Consider the following 13,970-nt stretch of genomic DNA (forward strand, 5'->3'; position numbering starts at 1 on the left):
GGCAGGGGGTTCAATTCATGGAGCACTGGCACCAGTACTGCGGAAAGAGGGAGTTGTTCTGTGATGACAGGCTCCACTTAAACCGGGCTGGGACCAGTGTCCTGGTGAATCGAATAACTAGGGTGGCATGTAGGGCTTTAAACTAATGAAGGGGAGGGGGGGGGGGGGGGGGGGGGGGAGGATTCAGGAAAGGGTAAATTAAAAAGCAGTAAGAGAAATGTCAAGGCTGTATAGCAGAGTAGTAATCTGGTTAAAGATAAGCAGAGTGGGTCAGGAAGGGACAGAAAGATTAATAAGGTAATAGTGACTAAAGTGGCATCAGGGAAAAATAGAAAAAAGTTAAAGCTCAAGGTATTATATCTGAATGCATGAAGCATTCACAACAAAATAGATGAATAGCGCAGATATAAATAAATGGGTTTGATTTAATAGCCATTACAGAGACGAGGTTGCAGAGTGACCAAGGTTGGGAACTAAATATTCCAGGATATTTGATTTTTAGGACAGACAGAATGGAAAAGGAGGAGGGGTAGCCCTGATGATAAAGGAGGGAATAAAGACAGTAGAAAGGATCCTGGCTCAGAAAAACAAAATGTAGAATCAGTTTGGGTGGAGCGAAGAATCAACAAGGGGCTGAAAACACTAGTGGTAGTAGTCTAATAGTGTCGGGCAGAGTATAAATCAGGAAATTAGAGATGCATGTAACAAGGGTAATACAGTAATCATGGGGGACTTTAACTTCCATATAGACTGGGCAAACCAAATTTGCAGAAATAGTGCAGAGGAAAAGTTCAGGGAATGCATTCAAAATAGTTTTCTACATCAGTATGTCAAGGAACCTACGAGAGAATTGGCTATTTTAGATCTAGTACTGTGCAATGAGACAGGGTTAATTAATAACCTTGGAGTAAAGGAACCTCTGGGGAGCTGTGATTATAAGATAGAATTTTATGTTGAGTTTGAGTGTGATTTAGTTAAGCCCGAAACTAGGGTCCTAAACTTGAACAAAGCAAACTACGTAGGTATGAGAGGCGAGTTGGCTAATGTAGGTTGTTTCAGCATCCTTGGGTATGTCCTGTCCCAACGGCAGGACAGACCCACCAGGTGTGGCGGCAGTGGTATACAGTCGGGAAGGAGTGGCCCTAGGAGTCCTCAACATTGACTTCGGACCCCATGAAGTCTCATGGCTTCAGGTCAAGCATGGGCATGGAAACCTCCTGCTGATTACCACCCAACGCCCTCCCTCAGCTGATGAATCAGTACTCCTCCATGTTGAACACCACTTGGAAGAAGCACGGAGAGCAGCAAGGGCACAGAATGTACTCTGGGTGGGGGACTTCAATGTCCATCACCAAGAGTGGCTCAGCAGCACCACAACTGACCGAGCTGGCAGAGTCCTGAAGGACATAACTACCAGTCTGGGCCTGCGACAAGAACCAACACAAGGGAAAAATCTACTTGACTTAGTCATCACCAATCTACCTGTCGCAGATGCATCTCTCCATGACATCATTGGTAGCAGTGACCACCGCACAGTCATTGTGGAGACGAAGTCCTGTCTTCACACTGTGGACACCCTCCATCGTGTTATGTGGTACTATCACCGTACTAAAGGGGATAGATTCAGAACAGATATAGCAGCTCAAAATTGGGCATCCATGAGGCGCTGTAGGCCATCAGCAGCAGCAGAATTATACTACACCACAATCTGTAACCTCATGGCCCGACATACCCCTCACTCTACCATTACCATCAAGCCAGGGGACCAACCCAGTTTCAATATGGAGTGTAGAAAAGCATGCCAGGAGAAGCACATGGCGTACCTAAAAATGAGATGCCAACCTGGGGAAGCTGCAACACAGGACTATATGCATGCTAAAAAACGGAAGCAGCATGTTATAGACAGTACTAAGTGATCCCGGATCAGATCCAAGCTCTGCAGTCCTGCCACATCCTGTCGTGAATGGTGGTGGACCATTAAACAACTAACAGGAGGAGGAGGCTCCATGAATATTCCTATCCTCAATGATGGTGGAGCCCAGCACGGGAGTGCAAAAGACAAAGCTGAAGCGTTTGCAAGCATCTTCAGTCAGCAATGCCGAGTGGATGATCCATATCGGCCGCCGCCCGAGGTCTCCACCACCACACAAGCCAGTCTTCAGCCAATTTGATTCACTCCACGTGATATCAAGAAAGGGCTGAATGTAATGGAAACAGCAAAGGCTGTGGGCCACAACAACATCCCGGCTGTCAAGCTGAAGACTTGTGCTCCAGAACTAGCCGCACCTCTAGCCAAGCTGTTCCAGTACAGCTATAACAATGGCATGTATCCGACAATGTGGAAAACTGCCCAGGTAGGTCCTGTCCTCAAAAAGCAGGACAAATCAACTCCAGCCAATTACCGCCCCATCAGTCTACTCCCAATCATTAACAAAGTGATGGAAGATATCGTCGACAATGCTATCAAGCATCACTTACTCACCAATAACCTGCTCACTGATGCCCAGCTTGAGTTCCGCCAGGACCACACGGCTCCAAACCTCAAACATGGACAAAAGAGCTGAATTCTAGACGTGAGAGTGTCTGCCCTTGACAGCAAGGCAGCATTTGACCGAGTGTGGCATCAAGGAGCTCTACTAAAACTGAAGTCACTGGGAATCAGGGGGAAAACTCTCCACTGTCTGGAGTCATACCTAGCACAGAGGAAGATGGTTATGGTGGTTGGAGGTCAATCACCACAGCCCCAGGACATCGCTGCCGGAGTTCCTCAGGGCAGTGTCCTAGGCCCAACCATCTTCAGAGGCTCCATCAATGACCTTCCGTCCATCATGAGGTCAGAAGTGGGGATGTTCGCTGATGACTGCACAGTGTTCAGTGCCATTCGCAACTCCGCAGATAATGAAGCAGTTCATGCCCGCATACAGCAAGTCCTGGACGACATTCAGGCTTGGGCTGATAAGTGGCAGGTAACACTCGCGCCACACAAGTGCCAGGCAATGACTATCTCCAACAAGCGAGCATCTAACCATCGTCCCTTGATATTCAACAGCACGGCCATCACCAAATCCCCCACCATCAATATCCTGGGGGGTCACCATTGACCAGAAACTTAACTGGACCAGCCACATAAATACTGTGTCAACAAGAGCAGGTCCGAGGCTGGGTATTCTGCGGCAAGTGTCTCACCTCCTGATTCCCCAAAGCCTTTCCACCATCTACAAGGCACAAGTCAGGCGTGTGATGGAATACTCTCCACTGATGAGTGCAGCTCCAACAACACTCAAGAAGCTCGACACCATCCAAGACAAAGCAGCCCACTTGATTGGCACCCCATCCACCACCTTAAACATTCACTATCTCCATCAGCGGCGTACCGTGGCCGCAGTGTGTACCATCTACAAGATGCACTGCAGCAATTCGCCAAGGCTTCTCTGGCAGCACCTCCCAAACCCACGATCTCTACCACCTAGAAGGACAAGGGTAGCAGGCGCATGGGAACACCACCACCTCCAAGTTCCCCTCCAAGTCACATACCATCCTGACTTGGAAGTATATTGCTGATCCTTCCTCGTCGCTGGGTCAAAATCCTGGAACTCCCTCCCTAACAGTACTGTGGGAGTACCTTCACCACACAGACTGCAGTGGTTCAAGGCGGCGGCGGCTCACCACCACCTTCTCAAGGGCAACTAGGGATGGGCAATAAATGCTGACCTTGCCAGCGACGCCTACATCGCATGAACAAATATTTTTTAAAAACCAGGTTAAAAGATATGACAGTAGAAAAGCAATGGCAAACATTTAAAGAAATAATTTATAATTCGCAATGAATATACATTCCCGTAAGGAATAAAAACACCAAGGGAAAAATGGTCCGACCGTGGCTAACAAAAGAAATTAAAGATAGTATTAGATTAAAGGAAGAGGGTTATAATGTTGTCAAATAGAGTAGCAAGTCTGAGAATTGGGAGGATTATAGAATAGAAACATAGAAAAATAGGAGCAGGAGCAGGCCATTCAGCCCTTCGAGCCTGCTCTGCCATTCAATATGATCATGGCTGATCCTCTATCTCAATACCATATTCCTGCTCTTTCCCCATACCCCTTGATGTCTGGTGTCTAGAAATCTATATATCGCCTTCTTAAATATATTCAGTGACTTGGCCTCCACAGCCTTCTGTGGTAGAGAATTCCACAGGTTCACCACCCTCTGAGTGAAGAAATTTCTCATCTCAGTCCTAAATGTCCTACCCCGTATCCTGAGACTGTGACCCCTCGTTCTAGACCCCCCAGCCAGGGGAAACATCCTCCCTGCATCCAGTCTGTCTAGCCCTGTCAGAATTTTATACGTTTCAATGAGATCCCCTCTCATTCTGCTAAACTCCAGTGAATACAGGCCTAGTCGACCCAATCTCTCCTCATACGACAGTCCCACCATCCCAGGAATCAGTCTGGAGAACCTTCACTGCACTCCCTCTATGGCAAGTATATCCTTTCTTAGGTAAGGAGACCAAAACTGCACACAGTACTCCAGGCCCTGTACAACTGTAGTAAGACATCCTTGCTCCTGTACTCAAATCCTCTTGCAATGAAGGCCAACATGCCATTTGCCTTCCTAACTGCTTGCTGCACCGGCATGTTTGCTTTTAGTGACTGGTGTACAAGGACACCCAGGTCCCTTTGTACATCAACATTTCCCAATCTATCACCATTTAAATAATACACTGCCTTTCTGTTTTTCCTACCGAAGTGGATATCTTCACATTTATCCACGTTATACTGCATCTGCCACGTATTTGCCCACTCACTCAACTTGTCTAAATCGCCTTGAAGCCTCTTTGCATCCTCCTCACAACCCCTCCTAGTTTCGTGTCGTCAGCAAACCTGGAAATATTACATTTGGTTCCCTCATCCAAATCATTGATATATATTCTGAATAGCTGGGGCCCAAGCACTGATCCCTGCAGTACCCCGCTAGTCACCGCCTGCCACCCCGAAAAAGGAGGACCAAGTAAATCGATAAAGGGAAAATAGAATGAGAGTAAATTGGCGAGAGACATAGAAACAGACTGTAAAAGTTTCTATAGGTATGTAAAAAGGACAAGATTAGCAAAAGTAAACTTGGGTCCCTTACAGGCTGAGAGAGGAGAAATAATGGGGAATAAGGAAATGGCAGCAAAACTAAACAAATACTTTGCGCCTGTCTTCACGGAAGATGCAGCAAAAATTTCCCGGAAACATTGGAGAACCAAGGCTCTAGCAAGAATGAGGAACTGAAAGAAATTAGTGTTAGTAAAAAAAAAAAAAGTACTGGAGAAATTAATGGGACTGAAAGCCGATAAATCCCCTGGAACTGATGGCCTACATCCTAGGTTTTGAAAGAGGTGGCTAGAGAGATAGTGGATCCATTGGTTGTCATTTTCCAAAATTCCATAGATTCTAGAACGGTTTCCGCGGATTGGAAGGTAGCAAATGTAACCCCACTATTTAAGAAAGGAGGGAAAAAGAAAACGGGGAACTACAGACCAGTTCACCGGGCATCAGTAGTAGGGAAAATGCTAGAATCTATTAAGGACGTGGTGACAGGGCACTTGGAAAATAATAATAGTGTCAACACTGACTTATGAAAAGGAACTCGTGTTTGAAAAATCTGTTAGAGTTCTTTGAGGTTGTAACTAGCCGAATAGATAAGGGCGAACCAGTGGATGTGGTGTATTTGGATTTTCAGAAGGCATTCAATAAGGTGCCACACAAGAGGTTATTAAACAAAATTTGGGCTCATGGGATTGGGGGTAATGTCCTAGCATGGATTGAGGATTGGTTAACGGACAGAAAACAGAGAGTAGGAATAAATGCGTCATTTTCGGGTTGGCAGGCTGTAACTAGTGGGGTACCGCAAGGATCAGTGCTTGGGCCTCAGCTATTCACAATCTATATCAATGATTTGGATGAGGGGACCAATGTAATATACCCAAGTTTGCTGATGATATAAAGCTAGGTGGGAATGTGAGTTATGAGGAGGATGCAAAGAGGCTTCAAGGGGATATAGACAGGCAAAGTGAGTGGGCAAGAACGTGGCAAAATGGAATATAATGTGGCAAAATGTGAAGTTAGCCACTTTGGTAGGAAAAATAGAAAAGCAGAGTATTTTTTAAAATGGTGAAAGATTGGGAAATGTTGGTGTTCAGAGGGACCTAGGTGTCCTTGTACACAAATCACTGAAAGTTAACATGCAGGTAACAGCAAGTAATTAGGAAAGCAAATGCTATGTTGGCCTTTATTACAAGAGGATTTGAGTATAAGAGTAAAGATGTCTTACTGCAATTATATAGGGCCCTGGCGAGACCACACCTGGAGTACTGTGTAGTGTTTTGGTCTCCTTACCCAAGGAAGGATATACTTGCCATAGAGGGAGTGCAACAAAGGTTCATCAGACTGATTCCTGGGATGGGGGGGATTGTCCTATGAGGAGAGATTGAGTCGACTAGGCCTATATTCTCTAGGGTTTAGAAGAATGAGCGGTGATCTCATTGAAACATACAAAATTCTTACAGGGCTCGACAGGGTAGATGCAGGGAGGATGTTTCCCCTGGCTGGGGAGTCTAGAATGAGGGGGTCACAGTCTCAGAATAAGGGGTTGGCCATTTAGGACTGAGATGAGGAGAAATTTCTTCACTCAGAGGGTGGTGAATCTTTGGAATTCTCTACCCCAGAGGGCTGTGGAGGCTCAGGCGACGACTATATTCAAGACAGAGAGCGATAATTTATTGGATATTAAGCGAATCAAGGGATATGGGGATAGTGCAGGACAGTGGAGCGGAGGTAGATGATCAGCCATGGTATCGTTGAATGGCAACTCCTGCTCCTATTTCTTATGTTCTAGGCTAATCTACTCCACTTTTATAAAGGACATAATTTGAGTTCTTACTTTTCCCTTTGCAAATAGGCACTCTAAAGAATGCTAATAAGGCCAAAATTGATAACGAAAATAAAATAATTATATTCGAAGATTACTTCCTGTCATTATTCACTGGAGGAAACATTTGTTATACACTCTGCATAAGTAGAGATAATCCATGTAGGCTTAATGACCAACATATTCCTATGTTGCTATGAAGACTAAGATCGATAGATTTTTGTTAGGCAAGGGTACTAACAAGGGATATAAAACAAAGGCGGGTAAATGGAGTGATGTATAGATCAGCCATGATCTAACTGAGTGACAGAACAGGCTTGAGGGGTTGACTTGCCTACTCCTGTTCTTATATTTTTTTCTGTGTTTCTAACATCAATGGAAGTGCTCTTCGAAAAGCTTAAAAAGTTCAAAACGAAAACAAATCCTCAAGAATGGAGAACATATATCCTTGTCTACTTGAGAGACCAGAATGAGATGCGTGAGGTGTTGGAGGGGGAATAGCACTAGATTGGAAACCTGCAGCATATGCTTTTAGAAAAAGTGAAAAAACAGAATCAGGCAACTACAGACCCTTACTCTTAGTAAGACGAGAGTCTTCTATCAATACCAGATAAAATATTAAATAAGGAGTAAACGTGAGGATTATCAGAATAGTTACCTATTAACCAGCCACCTACCTAGCTTCTGAAGGGGAAGATCCCACTTAACCAATCTCCTTGGCTTTTTTTTTTTTGAGGAAGTGACATCCCAAGTGGACTGTGGAAATCTATGCGACATGGGTGTGCTTGGAATTCTAAAAATCTTTTGACAAAGTTCCACATGAAAGGTCGCTACTTAAACTTAAAGCAACTGGATTCAAGGAAAGAGAATGGATAATAAATTGGCTAAAGAGTAGGAAGCAGCACATAATGGTTAGAGGAAGGTGAATGGAGATGCAGAAGTACTAAGTGTGGTGCTCCAGGCATTAGTGTTGGAACCCCAGTTTCTAATTTATATTAAGCACCTGGACAGACACTCAATGCAAGCTGATCAAATTCTCACATACCTAACTGGGGAGATGGAGGGGGTGGGAGCAGTCGAAGCTGAAGAGGCAGTCAAGATAATAAAAAATAAAATATTTAAATAGATGGACTGAGGCAGTTGAAATTAAATTTAGGTAAGAGAAAAAAAAGGTGACAGAAATACTCTGCAATTGATGCTGATAGTAGCAATGGGTGAAATTGAAAAATCTAAAAGTTATTAGTAGACTTGATGGTCAACATATTCTATCACTGCAGGAATGTTCTCCTAATCTCGAATACCGCATCCCAAAAAGTGGTGCAGGGAGGAGCCACAAGCCTAACCCCAACCATCGGAGAACTGAGCATCAGGCTCCCAATACAGGAGTAGGTTTCAAAGGAAAGTTCTTTTCTAGGTATCTACAACAATGTACAGGCAACTTGAAGCAAAAATAGACATTTTATTCAAAATTAATTTCTTATGGGTCCCTTGTGTTATAAATGTTAATGTTATCAGAATATTTTCAACAGTAGGAAAAATTCAAAATGCTAACTCAAATAACACCATGATATTTTGTAATTTATTTGGTTCCTTCCTGCTGCTAGCCAGTCCAGAACTGGCAGTTTTTTTTTTGTTTTTTTTTTTTAAAAAAAGAGTAATTTGGTTGCTCAATTTTCTGCTCCTTACTAGTTCTTCATTGGTAGTTTTTCTAACCATTTCCTTCGCTTCTGATTCATGTGCTCCCGACTTCTTCAATTCTTATTTCTTGGTGGCTTATGAATACAAACTTGGTCGCACATGAGAATTCAAGACTAAGTGTGGTCTTCATGTGAGGTGACATTAGAGGGTGGGGGATATTATATACATTTATTATATTCATTACATGTGTGATATCTGTAGTGTGGCAGGCGGGATGAAAGAGAAAGAGATATAAAAATAGATTAGCTCTCCCATACTGTTGTTCAGAGTGAGTCAGTGGTTACGTTGGAGGAACCTTCAATGAAAAATATTGCTAATTTGTAAATCATCTCAGACAGCAAAGTGTTTTGTTGATTGGCTCCTTTGGGGGGGGGGGGGGGGGGAAAGAGAGAGTTTTCCTTACCCACTGCAGGTTACGTCACTAAATCAATGGTTCTCAAACTGGGGTCCACGGATCCCTGGGGGGTTTGCAGAGACTTTCTAGAGGTTCACGACAGGTGGTAACTTCAAGCCTACTCCTCTTTATAAAATCGACACTGATTCAGTTCTTGCGAATTGTTCTCAACAGCTGGGCCCACCTCCTCAGAGGGCCACAGCTCGCTCTCACCTTGCAACGTACACGCCCTGCCGGTGGGGCAGATTCCTCTCCCGGGCACCGTGACTCTGTGCCATCCTCCTGACAAGTGGTCAGAGCGCCTGCCGGACCCTTCAAACACGCACCTGAACGTGTTCAAACACGTACAATCCCACAGTGCAGCTGTTACAGAACATGCCAGTGGGACAGTACGGTGGTGAGTGAGGTTACCTTTAAGCTGCACGGCGCTCTAGGGGTCCCACGCAGCCAGTGAGCCAGCTTTTAAATTGAAAAAATGTGCATGCACAGAATTTTTAATGGGCCCACAGCCCATTAAAGGGGGCTGCACGACCCCCCAAAAAATTACAGGGAACATTGACAGCGAGTCATGCTTCCAGCAGCACCCAGCACGTGCATGGGTGCTCGTGCCCTCACTCACCTTGGCCAGCCTGCTGTTGGCTTTAAAAATTGTCCAGTACTAAGTGGCTAATAGGGTGGCCATCTGTTGCTGTGGGGCACCTAGAATTGGTGTGAGAAGCAGGCACACCCATCTCACTGACATCTGTAAGTAAATACTCATTTTCTTAAAAGCATTATTAAAACACTCTTTACATGCAGCACTTTCATATTATGAGTATTATATATTATAATTTAGAAGAGGGGTCCGTGATTACTAATCCATTTGAAAAGCGGTCCTTCAACCAAAAAGGTTTGAGAACCACTGACTTAGATAAACCTCTGCATGTAATATGGGAGAGCAAATCTTGACTATGCATCTGTTTAGGCCAAGGCTTTTGATAGAGAAGGTAATTATTGAAGCAGAACCTCTCGGTATAACAGTTTAAACTGAGGACTTTTATTGAGAACTTATTTGAATGTTACAGTCCTTATTACAAAAGTGACTCCACTTCAAAAGTACTTCATTGGCTGTAAAGCGCTTCGAGATGTTTGGTGGTCGTGAAAGGCACTATATAAATGCAAGTCTTTCTTTCCACAAATTGCTACCTATTTGAACAAGTGTTACCGTAAACAAATAAAAAATTATGCTACAATCATTTACATTACAAAATATAAGACATCACTTTAAAATCTGCCATTGCTTAAAGTTTTATTTGTTACACACGTAAATGCTGTAAATGACTCCTTGAATATAATACCTAAAGGAAAATGACCTTGAAAAATTCATGCTTCGCTTTGTTTGCCGTTTAATATATAAACACAAATTCCAATTACTTCTCCTGGTTTCTCTGAGGTTATGTTGTCATTAACGTTCCACTGGAGGGAACGAGGCTTAAAAAAAACGCAAATCCAGGCATACACTGTGGATGGCCAGTCTTCAGTGATCAAAAATTTCTAGAAGTTATATGCATACGTGCTTGTTGGAGGGTTGTAGCCTGTTGGAATGAGTTTCTTCAAGTAACAGGTGGGTCTCCCACGTTCTACCTATGTAAACTTGAGGTCATCCAAAACTCTGCTGCCTAACTCGCACCAAGTCCCGCCATGGCCTCACCACTCCCCATCTCTGTAATCTCCTCCAGTCCCACAACCCTCCGCAATATCTGCGCTCCTCTAATTCTGGCCTCTTGAGCATTCCCGATTTTAATCGCTCAACCATTATGCTCTGAAATTCCCTCTTAAACCTCACCCCGCCTCTCTACCTCTCTTTCCTCCTTTAAGATGCTCCTTAAAACCTACCACTTTGACCAATCTGCCCTAATATTTTACTACATTAAAGGCACTATATAAATACAAGATGTTGTTGTTTTAAGGTTAGCTGGGGAGTCTAGAACCAGGGTTCAAAGTCTCAGAATAAGGGGCTGGCCATTTAGGACTGAGATGAAGAGAAATTTCTTCACTCAGAGGGTGGTGAATCTTTGGAATTCTCTAACCCAGAGGGCTGTGGAGGCTCAGTCGTTGAGTATAGTCAAGACAGAGATCAATAGATTTTTGAATATTAAGGGAATCAAGGAAAGTGGAGATGAGGGAGAAGATCAGCCATGATCTTACTGAATGGCGGAGCAGGCTCGAAGGGTCAAATGGCCTACTCCTGCTCCTATTTCTTATGTTATGTTTATTTGTAGATTTTGCAAACTCTTCACAGTAGATTTGTTGTTTTCATATGTCCCTAATACTTCAACAGTAGTTTGATTCATATGTTCCAGATCTGTTCAGTTCAGATTTATTGATTTTTCTGAACACAATTTGCAGAACACATCTAAAATATATACACACAACAACTTGCATTTATATAGCGCCTTTAACATAGTAAAATATCCCAAGGCGCTTCACAGGCGTGTTATCAAACAAAATTTGATACCGAGCCATATTAGGGCAGGTGACCAAAAGCTTGAACAAAGAGGTAGGTTTTAAGGAGCGACTTAAAAGGAGAGAGAGGTGAAGAGGTCTACAGAGAGAATTCCAGAGCTTAGGGCCTAGGCAGCTGAAGGCACGGATGCCTATGGTGGAGCGATTAAAATCGGGGATTTGCAAAAGGCCAGAATTGGATGAGCGTAGCGATCTCAGAGGGTTGTAGGGCTGGAGGAGGTTACAGAAATAGGGAGGGACTAAGCCATGGAGGGATTTGAAAACAAGGATGAGAATTGTTCAAATCAAGGCGTTGCCAGACCGGGAGCCAATGTAGGTCAGCGAGCACTGTGGTGATGGGTGAACGAGACTTGGTACGAATTAGGATATAGGCAGAGTTTTGGATGAGCTCAAGTTCATGAAGGGTGAAAAATAGCAGCGGAAGCCACAGCGCCACACAAACACACACAATGTATTCAGGTGTGCTTACATATTAATTTCAAGCTAGTTGTTGCTCACTAAAGTGCTTTTATCTAATGGCGGCAAATGGCATTGAATTTTTTTTTACTTTGAAAAGCATCTATTAGCATTGAACAGAAAAAAATCAAAAATACAACTGTTGGCCCCAATTCCTTTGATTTATCACTCAGAACTGTACTGAGGATTATCGCAATAAATAGAGCTAAATCAGTTGAAAAAGGAAAACCATGAAATTCTCAAAAATCAGTGAAATAGGAGCTTTTGCTTGTATGTGAAACTGTCAAGAGTTTGGGGGTTTTTACACTCATTTCCCCCATGATCCAAACTGCACCTTTTTCTGCCCAATATCTCGATAAATGCCGGTATGACAGTGTGGATTGTAACAGAGAACCCTTATTCAGTGCATCGGCTACTGGAATGTGTCACATGCCACGCGAATTCTCCAATCTTTACAGACAGCACACAGAATAAACTCTACCGAGTCGAGACACCAGCTTCAAACCAATACTGCTTTATTTACTTAAAACACATGAACAAACCGCATAAATCTTAACAAAAGTGACAATATATATTTCCTTACATTCTTCTGTATATTAAAACAATATGGCACAACTCTGCTTTATCTAACTAATATGTCTAACCATCTCTAACTATAAGTTAACATACCATAACTTCAAACTTGCCCGAATCCCTTTATCTTTAAACCACCCAGCCTTACAGCCGAGTGCAAGTTACAATCAACACGCTGATTTCCTTTTCACAGTGTCTTGCTCTCACTCAGAACTGCCACCGGAAATATGAGAGAAGTTGCCTCTGACCAGCAAACTATCAAACACAGAGGGCTCTGGCCAATCAAGGACCTGCCTCTTTCTCAGTCTCAGAAATAGCTGTCAAACCAAGTCACAACCCATGGATTGACAGTCTACCCTTTGATATATGACCAAAGAGCTTCTAGGACTCTGCCTAGTCCCCCCACCCCCACACTGTGTAAATTTATCATGGGACCTTATGCAACCAGGTATTGTAGCGGTACTCCAGTAGAACAATAAACCATCTCTAACAAAGCCACAAGAAGTTTGAGATTGCAAATATTGGCTCCCCCCTCCCCCCCACACCCACCCCCAGATGATTAACTAACGCTTCAAATCACCATGTGGAAGCTAAAACAAATTTACACCCCAGATAAATTAATAGGCAAACATATTGGCCCAGAAATTCGGGTCGGAGGCTTCCCGCGGGTGCAAGCCTCCGACCTGCAGTTACCTAGCGTGCCGGCCGTTGTGCTGTGGGCCCGCGTGGGATTCCGATCCTGGGCCTCCTCCAACTGCCGGCACGCAGTGCTTGCGTATCCCAGGGGCGCAGTTAGTTCGAAGCGCCCCCTGGGATCACGTGGGCCATGGGGAGCCAATGGTAGCAGGGAATCTGTATTCATAGATTTGACAGGAAGAGCTGTCAAATCTATGAATACAACTCAGCCCCAAAACATCACAAACTTCAAATACATTTTTTTTTTAATCCCATTTTTAAAATAACTATAAATTACATAATAACTACTTTAAACAATAATTTAAATTTTGGAAAAAAATTACAGTTTCTAACGGGGCTAAAAATAAACTTACCTTTCTTTAAGTATTTAAAAATAATAAACCTGTGGAAAAAATGTTTTAATTTAACTTAATTCACCACTTACCTTGTTAAAAGCAGGCCTTGCGACTGCTTTTTAAAAGCTTAGCTGCTGGAGACTTACCCTCCCGGAGAAACCTACAAAAAAACAGAAGTGCCAGGCGTACGCGCTGCCTCTCCGGCGCACGCGTTCGATCTGTGAACCCCTTCCTTTAAGGGAACGGAAGTTCCAGTTTCCCGTGCATGCACGAAACCGGCACTTTCGTTGGGCCTACGCGCGAGTACCCAGCGCGTACTCACCCGTGGGGACCCGAATTTCTGGCCCATTAGTTCAGCCAATGGCCTTCTGACAAAAATACTACGTGTAGCCTTGGGAGT

General features: G+C 43.8%; 1 protein-coding gene across 2 annotated transcripts in view; it reads right to left on the bottom strand.

The window, feature by feature from the left end:
• Nucleotides 1–13,970, bottom strand: part of kcmf1 (potassium channel modulatory factor 1) — a 238,340-nt gene that overhangs the window by 172,734 nt on the left and 51,636 nt on the right. Inside the window, exon 2 of one of the 2 annotated variants that reach the window (XM_085983438.1) lies at nt 1,483–1,608. The exons of the other annotated variant lie outside the window; for it this stretch is intronic. Within the exon in view, the coding sequence (XP_085839564.1) occupies nt 1,483–1,540 (58 nt within the window). The 5' untranslated portion in view covers nt 1,541–1,608. The remainder of the gene's footprint in view (nt 1–1,482; nt 1,609–13,970) is intronic. 2 annotated transcript variants of the gene reach the window in all.

The sequence above is a fragment of the Somniosus microcephalus genome, chromosome 1, assembly GCF_052327205.1.
Source record: "Somniosus microcephalus isolate GS21.2 chromosome 1, FLI_Smic_1.0, whole genome shotgun sequence".
NCBI lineage: Eukaryota > Metazoa > Chordata > Chondrichthyes > Squaliformes > Somniosidae > Somniosus > Somniosus microcephalus.